The sequence below is a fragment of the Chlorocebus sabaeus genome, chromosome 25 (assembly GCF_047675955.1).
Source record: "Chlorocebus sabaeus isolate Y175 chromosome 25, mChlSab1.0.hap1, whole genome shotgun sequence".
Classification (NCBI taxonomy): Eukaryota; Metazoa; Chordata; class Mammalia; order Primates; family Cercopithecidae; genus Chlorocebus; species Chlorocebus sabaeus.
Window position 1 is genome coordinate 4,959,405 of NC_132928.1, and position 21,088 is coordinate 4,980,492.

General features: G+C 45.2%; 1 protein-coding gene across 6 annotated transcripts in view; it reads right to left on the reverse strand.

The window, feature by feature from the left end:
- The window catches only part of CNIH3 (cornichon family AMPA receptor auxiliary protein 3), a 335,293-nt gene that overhangs the window by 58,301 nt on the left and 255,904 nt on the right, over positions 1-21,088 (reverse strand). For 5 of the 6 annotated variants that reach the window (XR_012091176.1, XM_073011493.1, XM_037985513.2 and 2 more), the window contains 2 exons: positions 7,500-7,568; positions 3,664-3,711 (listed from right to left, as the gene is read on the reverse strand). Coding sequence is in view for 5 of the 6 variants with exons in the window: in XM_073011493.1 (XP_072867594.1) it covers positions 3,664-3,711; positions 7,500-7,568 (117 nt within the window). In the remaining variant the exon portion in view is untranslated. The remainder of the gene's footprint in view (positions 1-3,663; positions 3,712-7,499; positions 7,569-21,088) is intronic. The other variant, XM_037985512.2, reaches the window with a different exon arrangement.

Below are 21,088 nucleotides of genomic sequence, written 5' to 3' on the forward strand. Positions count from 1 at the left end.
TGTAATATTGAGTTAATTTCAATTTTTAAAAACAAACCTTTTTTTTTTTTTTTTTTTTGAGAGACAGTTTCGCTGTTGTTGCCCAGGCTGGAGTGCAATGGCGCGATCTCGGCTCGCTGCAACCTCCACCTCCCGGGTTCAAGTAATTCTCCTGCCTTAGCCTCCCGAGTAGCTGGGATTACAGGCGCCCACCACCATGCCCGGCTAATTTGTGGGGGTTTCACCATGTTGGCCAGGCTGGTCACTGACCTCAGGTGATCTGCCCACCTCGGCCTCCCAAAGTGCTGGGATTACAGGTGTGAGCTGCCGTGCCTGGCCTATGAATCTTATATAAGGAATAAATGTAGTAAAATATGTAAATTTTGTACTATGTCATGGACAGTACTGAAATGAAGAAATGGAAAGATTATTGACTAAGCCAGTGTTTCCAAGAAGAAGGATTTAGATGACAGAAGTGCCAGAAAGTTGGCACTCATTCATTCACTTACTTAGTCAATACTCGCTAAGCACCTTCAATGGGCTGTGCGTGGCTCTACATTCTATGTCACAACCTATGATGGTGAATGAAACAAAATTGCTGACCAGCCAGAACTGGCGTTGCAGTGAGAGAAGACAGACCTGCATGCCCAGGACCTAAATGCCTTTGGGAGAATAGTGTTACCAACTTAAGCTGAATAACACATGAGCTACAGCCAGGCCTCAAGGGCCAGACAGACAGAAGCACCTATAATTTGAAATTACATTCAGAAAGAAATTATGTTGAAATGATCCTCATTAAATTAATAAAACAAAATTGCTCGACTTTTAACAAAAGCATAAGCTTTAAACAGAAGCATAACTAAGCATTAACCAGCTTGCCCTTGCAGCCCACCTCCTTATAGCTGCATACTGCTTGAAAGTCCCATCGCCTCTGTCACGAGGTCCTAACATCTATACATAACATCTTTAACATTAAAAACCTCAAAAACCTCAAGTTTCCCATTTGAGATATTTTCTAGATCCTGATTCCATCAGGCCCACTGACACCAGCCATCTGTGGACTCCGTCCAAGGAACTGACTTAGGACAAGAATGAAGTTTCTACTTCCTTATGATTTCATCTCCCATGCCCTAATCAATCAGCAACCCCCTGTTCTTCAGCCCACTACCCACCAAAATTCCCTCTAAAATTCTAGCCCAAAACTTCTGGAGGAGGGGGATTTGAGACTCCCTCATGCCTCATTTGGCTGCCATACAATTATTAAGCTCTTTGTCTGCTGCAACTCCCATCGTCTCAGTGTATTGGTCTGTTACTGTGCAAGGGTGCAAAGCTGGTGGTCCTGGTATGAAGCTGTGGTCCTGCAACAATGATGACATCACTGAAAACAACCTCAGGTATCCAGGGCACACAGAAGAACTAACAACCAGTTGTTAAAAGTAGATGTGCTTAGGGCAAGAGGACTGGAGGAGGAGGGAGATTCCACAAAGAAAGAAAGCAAGCAAGCTGGGCTGGGCATGGTGGCTCATCCCTGTAATTCCGTCATTTCGAGAGGCCAAGATGAGAGGATCACTTGAAGCCAGGAGTTTGAGACCAGCCTGGACAACAAAGGAAGAACCAATCTCTACAAAAAATAAAAAAGTCGGCCAGGTATAGTGGTACATGCCTGCAGTTCCAGCTACTGAGGAGGCCGAGGTGGGAAAGTCACTTGAGCCCAGGAATTCAAGGCTGCAGTGAGTTATGATTGCACCCCTGCACTCCAGCCTGGGTGGCAGAGCAAGACCCTGTCTCAAATAAATAAATAAAGTTGTAGGTACATGGCTTATTTCTGCGTTGAGTTAGTGCAGAGGTGCTGGCCACTCCGGTGCCACTCCCCGTGGGAGCAAGAAAACTGTCAGGCTGCAGAAGGTGTGATGACGCAGTCACAACACCTAAAGTCTTGAAGTCACTATCTCATGTCCTCTGATGTCTACCTTTTCTCCCTAGTATTTTCCATGACCATGAACAACAACTGCACTTGACCTCCCAGAAGCTGCAGCAGAGGCAGAGGCATGGGAGAAAGGAGCATGTACAAATGAAAGGGGCAAAAGGCAGGAAAAGGTAGAGTACAGAGTTTCTTGGAGTAAAATGCCTCAGTTTATTGTTTAAAGAAACTTATGCAAGCAATATGCAAATTTGCAAAAAGTAACACTAATTCTTGCATAGTGTGCAAGAATTACTTTCATACCCTTGGCTCTGACCTTTAAAAGGTCCAGGGCTGCAAGTCTGTGGGCCACAGGACCTTGGCCATTGCCTGCTACCTGGCCGGAGTCAGTGGTCAAGCAGTATAAAAGAATAAGCAAGGCTAAAAGGTGATGGATATGGAACATTGTTCTGTCAGAGAATACGGATAATATATTCAGGATGGGAGAGAAAGGGGCAACTTGGAGTCTGAAAGGCAAAACTTTGATTTTGTCTTGATCCATTCTATGTTACTTAGCTGTCAAGTCTTAAAGAACAAACCAGAGACTATAGAAGTACCGGCTGGAGCAGGTTATGGGTATCCAAGATATTATCTGGAAAAATAATTTATAAATTTATGAATTCATATTGTTATTTTCCTAATCATTCTTTATTCCTTGGATCACAAATATTTTCATATATAGGTTTTATCCAAGCACATTTCCCTGCTGTATCATACAAGATATGGGATTCTGATGTACTGACTCTCTTAGAAGATACTAAAGGACAAGTAATTAGCTAGAAAAATAATTGGCTGCTGCTTTAAGCTCTCTCTCAATGAAAGGTATCATTACTAAAATACAGAAAAAAAACTTTAAAACCTTGCAAAGTATTTTCCCCTTCTATCAACGTTGGCATAACATTTTATTTCTGTCCTATTCATATAAGGCTCAAAAACTCCTTTTGGGCTGACAGGTGGCTTTCTTATGGCCTGTAGTTCATCCACTCTGTACAGAGAGGTTAGGGATGTCCTTTGGTTATTTTACCGGCAAGTTGCCGTTCTCCACATTTTGCTGCAAAAAACACACACTTGCCTGGGAAAGAGACACAGGGGCCCCCAGCTATGGCACAGAGCTATGCTAAATACCAAGCTTGAACTGTGTGTGCCCACATGCGCTTCCTGAATGAGTCTGGGGAAGCTGTAATGTACTACCCATCCATTCAGAGCAACTCTCTGAACGACGTGACTCTGCCTTTAATAACACCCCCTCATCCCACCCATTCAGCATTCCCAGTGATGCTGACAATCAAATTGCAAAGTTGAGTGACAGGCTACAACCTCAAAGGAAACCCAGCATCTAGTTAAAAACTTCCCAAGGTCGGCAGGGAGTGTTCCTGAGACCAGCCCCAGACAGGAACAAAGGCTCTGTGGTAATAGCAGCTGGAAATGCCATCCATCATCATGCAAAGATAAAGAGCTTCCAACTCCAATCAGAGGGCACTCGCAAATATCCAGTGCTGTCCTGACACTTTGATTGATGGCCACCTCCTTTAATTAGCTCCTCTTGTCTCTGGAGGTTTCTAAAGAACTGATCACTTGCTCCCACCTCCCCCTTTCCCTGCCACCATTTGCCTTCCTGGTGGACAGGACTGGAGCAGGCACTCAGCCTCACCAGCCTCTTTCACTGTGTGCCTACCCACCACCATGTGATCCTCCATCCTCCAGCATGAAGCTGCCACACTGACCTTTCGCAGAAGGAAGCAGATGCGCTCGATGTTCCTCAGCCGTTCCCTCTATCAGGATGCACAAGAAAGAAATGAGAGGGGATGTTAAGGGTTCTGCTAAAACAGCATGAGAAGGCCCTACAATCAGCCCCAAAAGCGGAGGCAGAACCCATCAGAGAGCCCTCATGGGCACATGGCCAGCATTCTCCCACCCAATGGCTTTTTCTAAGAGTTTCTGACTTTCTTCCCTGTACCCTGTCATGGTCATTTGCTCTTAACAGAACTCTCCCAGCAAACAGCATGGGCTCACCTTCCCTCTCAGTCCAGCATGGATTTCTGTTCTTCTATCTACAAAGTCTCCCTCAGCCTCCATGTACACATAAGGTGGTCAAACTGCCAAATGGTACCTCGTGCTCATGGAACATCCTAAAGCCTGCAGCCGGCCCTCCCAGGAGGCCTTCCCACTTGGGTCTCGAAGAGCGTATGTGCCCTCATTAGTATCTAAGGTAGACAAGTTCTCTGCCTGCTGGTTTCATTTTTCTAAAGTGAGTCTACTTGGCGGAAGCAATCTCCCTACTAAATTAAGACACCAGTGATGTCCCCAGGCTAAGGCTTTTTAAGAAGTTCGAGTCTATCAAGGCCTGGCTCACTGCCAAGGGAAGATGAGATGATGGCCTGTGGCTGGGCAGGTGATGATGCCCGCTTCATGCACTAAATGCTATTGCCTCCCTTTTCCTTCAATGACTTTAACGATTTCCAAAGCCACACTGAACACAGCTGTGGCGTCTCCCGGTGCTTCATTACTGAGGCAATTTGGTTGCCATAGATGGAATGGTAATGAGATTCCTCGTGGATCTGGAAAGGACAGGTGGCTGGGACACTTCATTTCCCTAATTAAATCATAAATATAGTAAATATAGTGATTCCTGTGCATCCTTTAAGCCCAGAGGAAGGAGCCCACATCTGGACAAATTAGTGTCCACATGGCTAGAAAGACACACTGCATCCTCCTCACACATGTGCACATGCAAGCACACACACTTACGTGCACATACGCATGAAATGTAATGCTACAAGACACACACTAGCTCCTTTTCCAGCAAGCCAGAGCCACTGAAGGACGACATCTACCATTACTTTAAAGTAATGAATGCCCTGCTGGTAAAAGGAAGGGAAAACATGAGAAACGAGGAGTAAAACAGAGCATTCCTCCTCCTTTCCATCCCATAGGGCCCAACAATATTGGGAGCTTCAGGGCATCTTAAATCCAAATGGGCCTCACGCCCTCATTGAGAGACGCATCATACGGATCAGCAATTATCTGTGACACACAAGTCCTTCCAGGGCTGGAGTCACCAATCAGTGAAGTAGCTTTTTTAAGCCACCTGAGTCTGAAATGCTGCTTTGGGGGCTCTATAGAGGTCTAAGAGCTCACAGAAGAGTTAAAAGAGGCATCTGAAGCATTTAACTTCCTGCCAGGGAGTAACAGCATAAGAACTGGGAAAATGTGTCTAGCAGTCTTCCATTTAGGGTTTTTATTTGTTTTTGTTTTTGTTTTCAATCCAAGACAAGAGTTTTCCCGATGGGGCACCTAGAGTCTTTATTCTGTTCATGAACTTCATAGGGCCCAGGCTCTTTAATTACTCAGTTAACTAATTAGAAGTGTGCCTTTAATAATAGGAGTAAAAAAAGTGAATTGAGATTTAACTTCTATGCCACCACTTCAATATTCATCCACCGTTTAATCAACAAATAGCTATGGAGCACCTACTATGTGCAAACTCTATTCCTGCACTGGCCTTTCACAGAAGCTCCCTGGAGAGCATATACTAGTCCTGATTTTCTTTATTCTGTCTAAATTTCCTTATTCTTTGCCATGGTGAGATGGAAAGGGTTCCACAAAAATATTCTGTGGTTTCACCAATCACCTGCAACCCAGCATGGAATCTGCATGATGGAACTGAGCGGTAGGACAAATTCCTTCCCTAGCATTTGCCCTGGAATCAGACAAGAAAGCTTTGGGTGTTCTAAGTGAGCTGCTATTAATTTGAGCCCAAACAATTAGAAGGAAGGAAAGTAGCCTCTTGTCTTCCCTGGCATTCCTAAATGAAGGTCTCTCAGACTAGAGTCGCTCACTGCACCTGGTAGATACTGACAGACCAGGCATGTAATGTCGGTGCCAAACACAAAAACATCCAGAAAGACATGAGACCCAGAGTGAAACCTTTCAGGCCTGGCAGATCCAAATTATCCCAGATGCATGGTGAGGCTGGCAGATGGAAACAAAATGGATTTTAATAGTTATAAGTTCATGAAATACAGTAAGTTTTAAAGTGGATCTTGTAGGTTCTTTAAACTTGCATCAAAATTTGCTTTGAAAGAGTTTGGCTCTATTTCATGGAATCAAAAAATTTGACGCCAAAGCGGGCCTCAGATATTATAAAATCAGGTCTCTTAAAAGAGGCAACACAGGGTAGATGGTAGGATGGCAGACTTTGGAGACAGGTAAGCCTGGGTTCAAGTCCTAGCTCCAGCACTCATGACCTATAAATCCCTGTACAAAAGAGTCCATTTAGTGGTTTATAAATTGGGTTAATGATGTTTGTCTCGCAGCATTATTGTGAGGATTACAGATTATGTATATAAAGTTCCTAGCACAAAGTAAAAACTCAAAATACAACAACAAATCCAGTAATAACTCTCTACTTTATAGAGGGGGGCACTGAATACTGGTTCTTCCATATGGTATTGTGGTACCTCCCTAAAAGCATATCCTTCTTCATGGGGCCTGCAGCTAAGGATAAGAGACCTCTTTGTCCCTGCTGAATGACGCCATAAACATTCCAGGCTAAGATGGTATCATGCTAGCAGAGCCTGTTGTTCTCTCTACAACTTCTGGCTGAAAAGGTCAACAAAGCTACTCCAAGAGGCAAAAAGTTGCCTTCGTGCTGGAAACCATGGCCTGGAAGGAACTTCAACTAAACAGAGGACCAGTGAATTTGGATTGAGAAACACACTTGAATGAACTGTGTGTGCACCACCCTTTGAACTCAGAGGAGCAGGTCTGGAATAAGTTTGGAAAAGGCTCTGTCCACATACAGGGTTGGTCCCTGGCTCTGGGACATGGACTGCACTGACCAGGGAAACAAACAGCCAAAACACCCATTGCCACCCAGCATCCATGCAGAAGCTCCCAGTCAGAGGCACAGCCAGGGCACAGGGGAAGGGCAGCATGTAGGGCCTGCCAAGCCAGACAAGCAGGAAGACGCCAGGAGCCACGCATGCTGGGGCAGGCGGCCTTTCACATCTCGAACCCAGACCAGGACACTCAGATTGCACCAAATTCTCCAGGCAGAGGTGAGCTGACCTCAGACCCACAGAACCACCTGAGATGAATGCTTTCTGGGTGATGGATATGGTGCTAGGGACTTTGTGCATTAACCCACCCTCCACATCTCCACCTGAGAAATCTGGTGCCCAAGTGGAGAGTGCAGCACGGACATCCACTCACGGTGCTCACGTGCCTGCAAGCATGTTGGCCAACATGGAGCCTCTGTCCTTGTTTAAGGATGAGTAACCAAAACACATGAGCACCAGGCTTTGAGAACTCAAGGGCCACAGCACAGTAGACTATTCCCCTGGGTTACGGGGACAGTCACACCTGATTTGCAACATATCTCAAGACCTCAGCACACTTCAAGAATGAGAAGGCTCCTCCACAACCTTGAGCCAGGTAGAGACGCACAGTGAGGGCGAGCATGTTCTTTACACAAATCATTCACATTCTCACCCTCCTTCCTAGGCCCTGGGTAGCCTGGGGTGACAGCACCTTCCTCTCACCAGCACCCGCTACTTACCGCATGAACAGGGTTGCACTGGTCTATGGGGCTCTTAAAATCCGTCCTTAACTCATCAAAGGCAATTATCTGAAACAGAATACAGAGATTTGAGGTGTCAGTGCATACCTGAGTCAACACACCATGTCCAAAGCTTCTGTGGATTTGCATCCAAATAATATAAGATAAAGGAAGAGACTGTAGATGGCATGAGATTGGCCAGCACTTGGCCACTGTTGAAGCTGGCAATAAGCACATGGGGTTGCTTACATTCTTCTGTCTACTGTGTATGCTTAAAATTTTCCCCGGTAAGTTTTTTTTAAGTATTCTGTGCTTTATAAAGATGCAGAGAAAGTCTACTGTGCTGACGGCAGGTTGGGATTTAGAAAAAAGCACAAAAAATTTAAAACTTCAAACCACTACTTTTAGCTCCCTTCCTTCCAGGAAGCGGCTATTTATTTTTTATTTGTGTGTATTTGGGCAGAAAAGGTGATTGGAAGTGAAACAGACAGAAGTCAGGTGAGAGGCAAAAGAGAAAAACAAGGCAGTAGAGTTGACAGTAATAGAAATAACCAAATCTCTAGAAGTCCACAAGCCTGGATGGTTGGCTCCTGGGCAGTCAGCATTTCAAAATACAGTCCTTTGGACTCTGGTCCTACAGTTCATTTTGGATGAAGACTCAGAACTCCCCAGAGAACAACAGTTTCCCGATATGCCTGGAGGAAAGAATGCTGGAGAGGACCTCTCCAGTCACAGAATGAGGCATGGCCCCCCATGGAAGTACCTAACTGACAGGTGAAGGTTTGCAAGCCCACATCCTCACCACAGCTCCCTTGTCTGCTACAGAAGGAATAAATAATAGAACACGGTGGGATCTGGCCAGGGGAGTGTCCTTTCTTAGGGTGTGGAAGACTTGGGTGCTCCCAATAAAATCTCTCCTTTTGAAAATAAACAGACATGGTCGCCTGTAATCCCAGCACTTTCAGAGGCCGAGGCAGGCAGATCACCTGAAGTCAGGAATTTTAGACCAGCCTGGTCAACATGGTGAAACCCTGTCTCTACTAAAAATACAAAAATTAACTGGGTGTAGTGGCATACACCTGTAATCTCAGCTACTTGGGAAGCTGAGGCAGGAGGAAAAAAATAAAATAAACAGACATAACCAACTCACCAGGAAGGCACATACCAGGGGTCCCTGAACACTTGGCAGAATTGCTGAAGCAAGGAAACCAGCTTCCCACCCCCATATGTCCCCAATCCAGCAACATGGGGCTGGGAGTAAGCACTAAGTAAGAGAAAATAACTTCCCTCTACAAAGCAAGTAGAATTTTAAAGCAGTCATATGTCATCCTGATTTCAATCCTCCTACAGAATTTGAAGAAAATTCCAGTATAACTTGTATTAAACCAACACATTTCTATATCATCCCTTGCCAGATAATTATCCAGCCTGTACTTAAACGCTTCAGGAACAAGAAACTCACCACTTACTGAGGATGCTCATTCCATTTCTGGCTACCTCTAATTAATCATTGCTTTTCTTATTAAACTAATATATGACTCCCTGAAGCCTCCACCCATAGCCTAAGCCAGGGTCAGCAAACAACAGCCTGAAGGCCAAATCCAGCCTGCTACCCATTTTTGTTCAACCTGTCAGCTAAGAATGTTTTATTTTTTTTGTTTTTTAGTTTTCATTTTTGTTTTTGTTTGAGACAGAATCTCACTCTGTCGGCCAGGCTGGAGTGCAGTGGTGCAATCTTGGCTCACTGCAACCTTCATCTCCCGGGCTCAAGCAATTCTCCTGCCTCAGCCTCCCGAGTAGCTGGGTACAGGCGTGTGCCACTATGCCTGGCTAATTTTTGTATTTTTAGTGGAGATGGGGTTTCACGATTTTAACATTTTTTTTAAATAATTGAAAGAAACCAAAAGGAGAATATTTTGCGGCATGTGAAGCTTATATTAAAATTCAAATTTCAGTATCCATAAAGGTTTACCGGAATATAGTAGCATTTATTCTTTTATCTATACTGCTTTTGCGCAACAGGAGGATTGAGTAGTAGTTACAGGCTGTAAGGCTCACAAAACCCAAAATATTTACTTTTTTGCCTTTTATAGAAAGGATCTGCTGACCCCAGCCTATTCTTTCATTTGCCCTCTAGAGCTATCCTCTCCAATACGGTAGCCTCTAGCCACATGTAGCTTATTAAAGCTTAAACTTTTAATTAATGAAAATTAAATTAAAAATTCAGTTCATAGATACATTTTAGTTGTTCAACAACCCTGTCTATCTAGTAGCTATTACACGGCACAGATATAAAACATCCCCATCACCACAGAAAGTGCTATCAGACAGCACTGCTTTAGAGGCACATAGGATAGTCAAATAGCTCCTCCACAAAGAACCCCTTTAAGTACTGTCAGCTACAGGGACCCCAGCAAATCTTTCTTCTTCAAGCTAAATCTCTCCAACCATTGTTTACACAAACTACCACTAAGTTGCCTCATCATCCTGATTGTCCACCACGGATGTTTCAGGTTGTAAATGTCCATTCTAAAGTGTGACAGTCAGTACTAAACACTAGATTCAAGGTGAGGGTGGCAGGCACGGACAGTAGAGATGTCACTCACCTTCTCTGTTCTATAGTCTATGCTTCTTTTAATGCAGCCTGATGTCATTAGTTTTTTTGTGGCCATATCACTTTCCTGGCTTTATACTGAATTTGCATTACCTAAAAGCCCTAGGTCTTTTTCATGTGCTTCAGTTAAACTCAGTCCACCTCATTCTGCACAAGCATTGTTGGATTTGGAGGCCTAAGAGCAGAAACTAATCTTTATCCTGATTAATTCCTCCCTATTCAATCTGGTCTGCTGGTCTGATCTTTTGAGACATGACCTATCTCCCAACGATTATATAAATCCTAATAAACACAGTATCGTCAATACCCACATCCACATTCACCCTGATATAAATGTAAACCGAGCAGGACCAAGGCCAGAGCTCTGAGCGCACCATTCCTAGCTCCTGTGAGGCTGACATCGGTTTTCCTGGCACCTATTATCTATCCAGTTATAAAGACGGTTCACTGTATTTTGATCCAGTCACTGAAAGCAAGTATCTGGATAGCTGCAGAACTCCACAACTATTAGGGCTCCACATATAGGGCCCCACAAGGAGAATGGGCACCCATGGAGCAAAGGGAGCCAAGCCCCCACATTGTGAACAATCCTCATCCACAGTCTTGCTCTAGGGCCCATGTCCCTGTCTGAGTGCAGGGAGGTGAGTCTAGACTGAATAGAGCAAAGGTAGCTGGAGCTTGAAGCAGGAGAGAGGAGCCAATGGGGATCTGGGGCTGTTCAGCCAGGCTGAGAGCCGGCGACCCCTACCTCGGCCCACCTCAGCGCCTCACCTGCAGGATGGTGCAGAGGAAGGAGGCCTGAAGTGTGGCTTATGCCTTTGAGCTCCATGAGATCAGAGGTCCTTCATGGGTGCTTTCTGATGATGTGATGACAATGCACCCATGAGGACAAAGGCTTTCAGACTCCCTGCCCCCAATATCTATTTGCCAATGTATCTATCCATTCACCTAACATTCAGCCAGCATCCTTTATGTACAGGCAATGGGCTAACCAGTGGAGACACAAAAATCAACAAGATCAGTGCCTGTCTTCACCAAGTTCCTAGTCTGGAGGAGGAGACCCCCATGTAGACATGCCACTGTGCTACAGTGTGATGAGGGCTATCAAGATGATTGTAATAACAGCTCTCATGTACAGCCTGCTCACCATGTCAGCTGCTGGGCTATATGCTGCACATGCCTTTTATCATTTAATCCTTTGACCACCCAAAGGATTAAATGGGACCAATAATAGTACATACCTCACTATTACTGGTCCCATTTCAGAGAAGAAGAAACTGAGGCCCAAAGTAGTTAAGTTACTTGCCCAACATCACTCTTTGGTGCCAGGATCCAAACCAAGGCCTAACACTAAAACCTGAGGGTTACCATTACATTATTCTGTCTCCAAATACCGAGAAAAGTAAACAAGGAGTCAGAAGACAGACAGAAGAATGAACAGCTGTCCCCATGGAACCAAAGCAAAGCTTCCCTGAGGAAGCAGGGGTTAGGCTACCCCGCACTTAGTACTAATTCATAAACAGATTCCCAGTCTCAGCCTCCTGACCTGTCTGAGGATAGAAGCTACGGGCCCTACAGTGTAGTATCATCCTTTGCATGTGGCAGACTTCTGTCTAGAGCTAAGCCTTAGCATCAGCAATGGACTGCAAGTATGATAAGCACAATGATGTAAGGATGGGCAGATGAATGGTCGGCACAGTTTAATTCAGCTGAATGTACAGACCAGCCTCTGCGTGTGTCCTACAAGGCTCCATTGCACCCTTCAGCCCAGCAACTGACAGTACAGGTTTAACTGCTGAACTGTAGGTGAACTTTAACTGCTAACCCAACGATAAGATCATTTCATATCTCACCCCTGTTTTAGAAATCAGTTTTACATTTAATGCAGTAAAATTCACTCTTTTTGGTGAAAAGTTCTGTGAATTTCAACAAATGCAGTTATGCGATCACTTCCAAAATAAAGACACAGAACAGTTCTATCACCTCCAAAATTCCCTCCTGCAACACCCCCCCGCCATGTCTCACCCCTGTCCCCCCGCCCAGCAACCACTAATCTGTTCTCCATCCCTCTAGTTTTGCCTTCTCCAGAAAGTCACATAAATGGAATCATGCAGTATGTAGGCTTCTGAGTCTGCTTTCTTTTGTAAGCATATATAAATACATATGTTTACATATGTTTTAACAGTTTAAGCCACACGTTGCCTACATCAATGGTTTATTCCTTTTTACTGCCGAGTGGTATTTCATCGTATAAACCAACTACGGTTTATTTATCTACCTGTTAAAGGACCTTAGGGTTGTTTCCAGATTTTGACAATTATGAATAAAGCTTCTATAAACATCTACACAAGGGCTTTTATCTAAACATAAGTCTTCGATTTCCTTGGACAAATAAGAAGGGGACTGCTGGTCCATGTGGTAAGTGTCCATTTAATTTCTAAGAAACTGACAAAACTGTTTTCCAAAGTGGCTGCACTAGTTTGCATTCCCACATGAGTTGCAACATGAGTTGCAACATGAGTGTTCCAATTACTCCACACCCTAGCCAGAACTCAGTACTGTCAGTTTAGTTTTTGGGTTTCTTTTGGCCCGGTTTTGTTTTTGAGTCATTTCAGTAGGTGTGTCAAGGCATCGCTGCAGCTGCAATTTGCATTCCTCCAGTGACTAATGATGCTGAGCATTTTTCATGGGCTTAGCTGTCATCTGTACATCTTTTTTGATGAGATGTGTGTCCAAATCATTTTCTCTTTTAAAACAAAAATAGCTGGTTGTTTTGTTATTGATGATCTTTGAGCATTCTTTATATATTTTGGATAGGCGTCCCTTGTCAAATATGTAATTTGCAAATATTGTCTTCTATGCTGTGACTTGTCATTTCATTTTTGACAGTATGCTTCTCAGAGCAAAAGTTTTTCATTTTAACACAGTTTATCCCATTTATCAGTTTTTCTTTTATGGATCATATTTTGGTATTCAACCTATGAACTCTTTGGATCTAAGAACTTCTAAGATCACAGAGGTTTTCAATTAAATTTTTTTCTAAAACTTGTGTTTTCTCTGTAGGAAGGTTTAAACTACAAAGTCAATTTATTTAAAAGATTTATAGGAAGGTTTAAACTACAAATTCAATTTATTTAAAAGATTTAGGACTATTCCAGTTATCTATTTCCTATGACATGAGCTTTGATAGTTTGTGATTTCAAGGAATTGGCCCATTTCATCAAAGTTGTCAAATCTGCAGATTTATATTCAGAGCCACCCCTATTTTTGTATTTCACCCTCCCTCATCAGGCATCTCCCCTGCTTTTTTTCTCACCAGTCTTTTGAGATGGAGGTTTAAGTGATCACAGAAAATGTAAGAAAAGTTGGCAGCAAAGCAGTGGAAACAAAGCAAGAGCTCTATCATTCTTCCCCAAGCCACAAAACTGAGGTCCTTGAAAGCCAGATTGCCTCTACGCTGCATGGGGCCAGGCCCTGCCTGAAAAAGTGGGGCAAGGGTGAGGCTCTGGGGTAGAAAATTGGAGGTCTTGCAGGAGATGCAGCACCAGAGGGAAAGAGAAGGATCTAGTTATATCAGTAAGATAATGCAATATACATGGGCAGACATCAGAACTTAGTGGAGTACTAGCTTGGACGGAGGCTTCAGGAGAGGCAGAGCCAGAGGAAACCACCAAGAAGTCCAGAAAGGAGGGCAGCTACAAACAGAGAACACGCTAGAAGTGAAGCTGTTCCTATGAACACTGAACCCTATCCCTACCACCACTAGGCATAGGCAAGTTCAGCCCAAAAGGCGCTGCCCCAACCTTCCACCCTATTGCCTCTCCCTGTTGCCCCAACCACAGGACCATGAAGCAATGATCCATGGAAGCTCACTGTGCAGAGCCTCACCAAGAACCACAGCAAGGTCAGTCCTGCTTGGGCCTGCCCTAAGTCTAGACCACCGGGATTCCATGCAGCCTGAACACCAGCAGGAAAGCAGGGTGGACCCACCTCAAGAGGTGGGAAACTATAGAAACACTCCATAAAGCATCTCATGCTTCCTTCTTTGGGTCCACAGAATTTATAATCAGGAGATTAAAAGTTATCTCACTTGTCTGAAATCATTATTTTGCTAAAAATAACCATGCTGTACTATAGCCTGAAAAAAAAACCTTCCTGGAAGATGAAGAAATGATTGAAATGTCAACATGTATTAGCTAATGAGTCCCCAGGACTGCCCCATCAGAGCTTAGCATTAGGAGAGGCTGGTTTTCTCTGGGACTTTCTCTTCCCTGCATTTGCTCCTCTTATTTCTGAAAGCTCTTAAATGGTTGAGACCTCACTACCTTGCATGTGTACTGCACTATCTTATTGACATAACTTGATCTGCATAAGAACTCTGTGAACTGGATAGGAATCTCCCCCAGCATACAGTTCAGGAGACCGAGACCCAGTCACAGTGTTTGAAAGATGTACTTTACCTTGCGTGATGAGTGAGGGACAACCCACATTGGACCCAGGTCTCCAAGTCTTTGACTGGTTAGTGTTCCATCCAGCACACTGTGCTGCCCCTCTGTGACTTGAACGGGTAAAAACAAAGTGTTGGGTTACTGAAGAGGCCCAAAAAATATTGACTAGATACCCACGATGTACCTGGCACCATCTCTGCCTCTCTAGTACAGGACTGAGAAAGAAAAGAAGGTCCCTGTCATCACAGAAGTTAAAATCAAGGGTAAGGGCAGAAGAGATAATTAACAAATAGGTAAGAAAAGCATCAGAAAATGACAGACTGTGTGAAGAAAATAAAACAGCTGATAGGAAGAAACAGAATTGGCAGTAGAGAGGGAAGTGATCAAGGAAGGCTCTCTGACGAGGTATCTTTTAAGCTGAGAGGACTGAATGACCAGGAGCCAAATATGGAAAGGTCTGGGAAGAAATTTCCAGAGACAGAAATTATGCTGCAGATGCCAGAAGCAGGAAATAAGCTTGGCAGGTGTGAGGCACGGAAAGGCCTGCACAGGGGAAGCCAGAAAGTCAGACAGACAGCAGGGGGAGGGGAGGTCGAGGCTCAGGGCTGGTCAGGATCCCACCTGTGTGGGATTCAACCAACTGCAACTCCCCAAAACACATGGTGTGGCATGAAGCCATTTAGCCCATCTACTCTATTGGTGATGTGGCCCATGTGACTTGCATGACTGTGTTTGCTGCTTGTGGTCTCTCACTCTAACAAAAGGAGTTGCATGGACATAACCGAGTAGGCCACTGCTGATACAGGTTGATCAGTCTGAAACCAGTGTCAGTTGGGCAGACTGAGGAACAGGTATTGGCCTGGCAGTTTTCAAGTCCGTTCTGAGCAGTAGCAAATTCACCCAAATGAAAACTCAATGTTCAGGGGCAATATTTAAAGAGATCATGAATCCTAGCAAGTCATACCCAGGGACTCGGAGGACAGATTTGGGTTAACCCATCTCAGAGAGCATCTGGGCACTGGGAAAAGCTGCACAGTTTTCTAATGAATGGGCACATGCCCCAAACCTTCCAGAAACTCTGACTACAGGCCCAACTGTGAATAGGGACAGCTCCCTCACCCAGTTCTGTGCTCACACTCCTATTTGCATTAGGGACACTTTGAACAGACCTTTCTCTCTTGATTTCTCCATGTTGTGTGTTGAATAGTGACCCCCAAAATTCACATCCACCTGAAACCTCAGAAGGTGACCTTATTTAGAAATAGGGTCTTTGCAGGTGTAATTAGAAAAGATGATGTCATCTTTATGCGATAAAAAAAAAGTCACACAGTGAAGGCCATGTGAAAACAGAGGCTGCAATTGGAGGGACACAGCTATCAGCCGAGGAACATCAAGGGCTGTCAGGAGCCACCATTAGCTGGGAAGAGGTGAGTAAGGATTCTTCCTTAGAGCCTTTGGAGGGAACATGGCCCATCTGTCTTCCGACTTCTAGCCTTCAGAACTTTGAGAGAATAAATTCCTATTGTTTTAAGCCACCCCCTGGGTGGTAATTTGTTAAGGCTGCCCTAGGAAACAAATACACTCCATTTGCAAAATACTTGAAACTATTTCTGCTGTCATCTAAGATCTGGAAGGAAGGAATGGTACCAGCTCCTCCTTGGAAACCATCATTCTCAGCAAACTTTCGCAAGAACAGAAAACCAAACACCACATGTTCTCACTCATGGGTGGGAACTGAACAATGAGATCACTTGGACATGGGAAGGGGAACATCACACACCGGGGCCTATTATGGGGAGCGGGGAGGGGGGAGGGATGGCATTGGGAGTTATACCTGATGTAAATGACGAGTTGACGGGTGCTGACGAGTTGATGGGTGCAGCACACCTACATGGCACATATGCATACATATGTAACAAACCTGCACGTTGTGCACATGTACCCTAGAACTTAAAGTATAATTAAAAAAAAAAAAAATCTGGAAGGAATGGCTTTTGGTGCTACCTGAGAATGTCAGCATGAAAGATGCAAACAGGAGCATTTCTGACCCAAAATATACACCTCCCCAGGGAAGCAGGCTTTTATACTCACCCCAAACCTTCCTGTAAGTCCCCCAAACCCACGCTCAGAATACAATTCTAATTTAGAGAGAATTCTGCTTTTTACTTCCTCTATCTTGTCCCCAAAAGAACAATGTCTTCAAACCACAGCCCAAGTTTTAGGGGCCCTTTCTAAGGGTCCTGTTAAAGCACAAAGAGCTCCATTGGAGAGGAAAAAAATGAGAGATGAGAGTGATTTTATTGGTTACAACATACATCTTATATCTAGTCCTAGTTTTATGCCTGAAACTAGTACAGCCTTGAGTCCTAAAGTCTCTCTGTGCACTGATTCTAAACTGCTACAGGCGAGTGTTTGCTTAGTCATCTCTGAGCCCCCAAGAAGCAAGCAGCACTGGCTCCAAACTCAAAGGCCTCTTGAGGACTCTACATGGGTACCATCCACCTGTTCAAGTCCTTGCTCAGCTCCCATCACCAAGTGGTCTAGAAAAAGATTCAGGGTCTCTCAACCCACTGCCCACTCCCTTTTCTAAAAAGTGCAATGCCAGATGTCATGGGGTAGTTGAAGCTTTCCAAAGTGTTTTCACATGTTTTGTTTGATTTTATGTTCTTGTATATAATATCCCAAATGATATGACATCCACTTTGCGAATGAAGAATCAAGAAGAATGAGAGGCCGTTAGGAATGTCCAGGGCTACCTGGTTAAAGAGGGCAGAGCTGGGGCCAGTCCTCACCTTCCCCATTTCTCTTCCGTGTGCTTCCTCCATTGGGCCATGCAGTCTCACCCTCTTCTGTAAGGGGGAGTGAGGAACCTTTATTAATGCTTCCATTCACATGGGGTGCCATGCAGGGCAGGACGCAGCAGGTTTAGCACTAGAGTCCTGCCTTTTAAGGGCTCCCAATCAAATGAATGGTCTGCTTATCCCCGTATGACCAAGAGTCTAAGAGAGGAAGTTAAACTTCCAACCAGCACAGAGGCTCTGGTTGGAGAGGGTCAGAGTCTTGCCCTAACTCTACCCCATTTCACCACTGAATTGGTCAGGGTTCCCCTAAGAGACAGAATCAACAAGATGTGTGTAGATATATGTACAGAAAAAGATCTGTTTTAAGGAATTGGCTTATGCAATGATGGAGGCTGAGAAGTCCCAATTCTGCAGAGTCAGCCAGCAGACTGGAGACCTAGGAAGGAGCCAGTGCTGCGGTTCAAGTCCAAAGGCCGTCTGCTGACAGAATTCCTTCTTGCTCGGACGAAGTCAGTCTTTCATTTTATCTGGACCTTCAGCTGATTGGATGAGGCCCACCTATGTTAGGGAGGGCAATCTGCTTTACCAATTTAAATATTAATCTCATCCAAAAACACCCTCACAGAAACATCCAGAATAATGTTTGGCCACATATATAGACATCATAGCCAAGTCATATTGACACACAAAGTTAACCACCACAAGCCCCCAATACTAGGGACTGTCACAGGCTCTAGGCAGTGTGCTGGGCCCTGGCCAGTGGGGCTTGGTTGGAAGATGGCAGAGTGATGACCAATGGGTCCTTTTCATGTGTGAGAAACCATCATGCATCATGGCATCCAGCATCTTGGCACACACTCATCTTAGGAAGGAAGCTGCCTTACAATAAGTTGGGAAAAGTGTGTGACCCAGCCTCCTCCACTTAAGGATGAGGAGCCTCAGGACCAGAGAAGAAGGGGACCTGTCCTGGCACTCTCACCCTCAGAGCCTGCACAAGGTAGCTTATCATTGTCTCAAGAGCAGTGTCCAACCTCATCATGAGTGGGGACTGTCTGTGCTGTGGGCTACCCATAACAGGCTCCACAAAAGGATGGGGCTGGGCCAATTCCAAAGCTGAGCCTTAAGGATAAAGAGCCCCTTAGACTCTGTAGGAGGAAAGCCACTGGTCAGGAAAATGAGACCCAGCCCTTCTGCCACCATGCCCTCCATGCCTGGGCAGCATCCCCGAGTGTCCAGATCTTCCTGTGCCACCATCTTCTAAGTCCTTGCATAGCTACATCCCTTCCTCACACCATCACAAAAATGGACTGCCCCTGACTCCACACCTCTCTCTCCTTAACAGGTGCTGCCTCCTTTAGAGTGAAGAGACCTGATCTGAAGGAGGTCTCACTTGCATCCTGACCCTGCCAGTTCCCAGCTCTGTGACCTGGAGCTTGTCACTTCACTCCTCCAGGCCATGGCTTCCGTATCCATAAGATGGCTGCTATCAGTTCAAAATGGGGTGATACAGACTACAGCACCAGGATAGACAGAAATAAAAGCTGTTGGACGCTGGGGTGCGGCAGTGGGGGGGAATGCCATTGTGTAAAAGGCACAACAGTGTCATTGTTACGCATACCAAGAGAGTCGGCATGTCTCGGTTCAAATCCAAATTCTACCTCATTTGTTTGTGTGACTATGGGCAAAGTGTTTAACCCCTCCAAGCCTCGGTGTCCTCAAGTATAAAGAGGAGACACTGGTGGTTCCTACTTCATATTGATACTTTGAGGATTAAACGAAATAATGTACAAGAAGCAGTGGGCACAATGCCCAGCACATAAAGTTAAAACATTAATATTATCACTTTTATTTCCATAATTATTACCATGCAGATGTTCAGGCCCCACCCTCTGGTCTCAGGGCTCTCTTCCCCTTTCTGGCCTTGGGCATGATCATTAGCAACACACCCTCTGAATCAGGAGAATCCAGTCACTGCAGGGGACAGCTGGGGTAGAGGGTGTAGGTAAGAGCCATGGCAGAGCCCCTCTGAGGACTCAGGTGGGTGATAAAGCCAGCATGTTCCATCCTGTTACAGGTGGAAACCTGAGCTCGGGGTTGCCAGGACAGAAGCTGGAGACCAGCAGGTGAGCTGAGGAGGGAGGCATCAGCTGCCCCTGGAAGAGTCCCTAGACCTGAATGATGAGTACAGATTGGGAAACACAGGACACATTGGCTTATTTGCCATTGGTGTGCCAGAATCTGCAGACACAGCAGGTTCTGACATAGCTTCCCTGGTCCCCGTCTAGTTAACAGGAAACAAAGACACCCCAGAGCTGTGCAATTCTAGGACTAAAGCCAAGTGAGCAGGATACCAGGCAGACCTAGCCCCAGCTGACTTGCTTCAGCTGACAGCACAGCCGTCCTCAACTCCAGCCAGCAGCCATCTGGGTCAGGGTGAAATCCAGAGAGGAGAAGGGAATGAGAAGGCCCTTTTCTGCTGACTTGTCGTAGGCATAAGCCGGGCAGCCACTCTGAATAGCTCAAGCAGTAAGGGAGGGGTTGGGAAGAAGTGGGGGCAGCCTGCAGTGTGCTGGGACCTTCCCTGGGGCAGTCAGGCCAGAATCGCCCCACTCCACCAGCCCCCTAACTCAGCCAGCCCACCAGCACTACATCTGGCCCTGCACATGAAGCACACTGGGGCCACAGAGCCTACCCGAGGTAGCCGCCCCCAGCCCCAGGTTCCCCCTCCTCTCACCAAACTTGTGTGTCCTCTGGCATCCTTGGTTCTCAAACAAAAGAATGCAGGAGCAATTTCTGGCTCGAATGTTTGGTGGCCTTCCACACACCCTTTTGGGATCCTTGTTTTCAGCCTCCCTCCTTCTTCTGGTCCAGTGTCCTCTACTCCTTGGGTGCTTCTCCAACACCTAGGCCTCAAGGGTCCATGACCAGCCTAGCCCAGCTCTGGGGGACATTGCACCCAAGAGTGAGTGTGGATGTGCATCAGAAAGGTTCCCCAAAGTATCTTCCAGGAAGATTCATCATTACTCATTCCTAAAAATACTTACTAAGCATCTACCATTTGCCAGGCACTGTGGTAGGAGCTGGAGATACAACAAAAAGCAAAGCAGACAGGAGCTGGCCTCTACCAGTTGCCATTCATTTTGTGTTGACTCTGAAAACGCAACGGCTTCTGGGCATGGTAGCCTATTGAGCAAGGCATCAATTGCTCACCTGAATATGGATTATTTTAATCAAACTGAAGACAGAATATGTATAAAGGAATGCAGTAATGCCAGCTCTAGGTCAGAACTTAAGTTTTTTAAAGTTGTAGGTGACCGGTTGCTTGTAGTTTGAGATATCATCATTGATCTGAGCAAGGCCCTCTCTTACATTTATAGTTGATCATTTATTCCTTCATTCATTTCCTTTTATCCCATTAGCCCTTTTGCTCCATTCTTGGCAATTACTGGTTTATGTTTCATGTGTATCTTTCTCTTCCTTGTGTTCTTACAAAATGTGTATTCTGTATGTATGCATAGATTTTAAATTTACCTAACTTGTATCCCATTCTTTCTTACCTTTTGCCCTCAGGAGTGTAGCTCCAGGGCTCCATGGGAGCGGCCACTATACTTTGTCTATCCACGCTACCAGTGAGAAACACAGACTTGACCATGTAACCTCAAATAATGTCACAAAACCCTAATGCATGTCACCTTAGGGATTGGTATGCCAATTTCTTTGGGATTT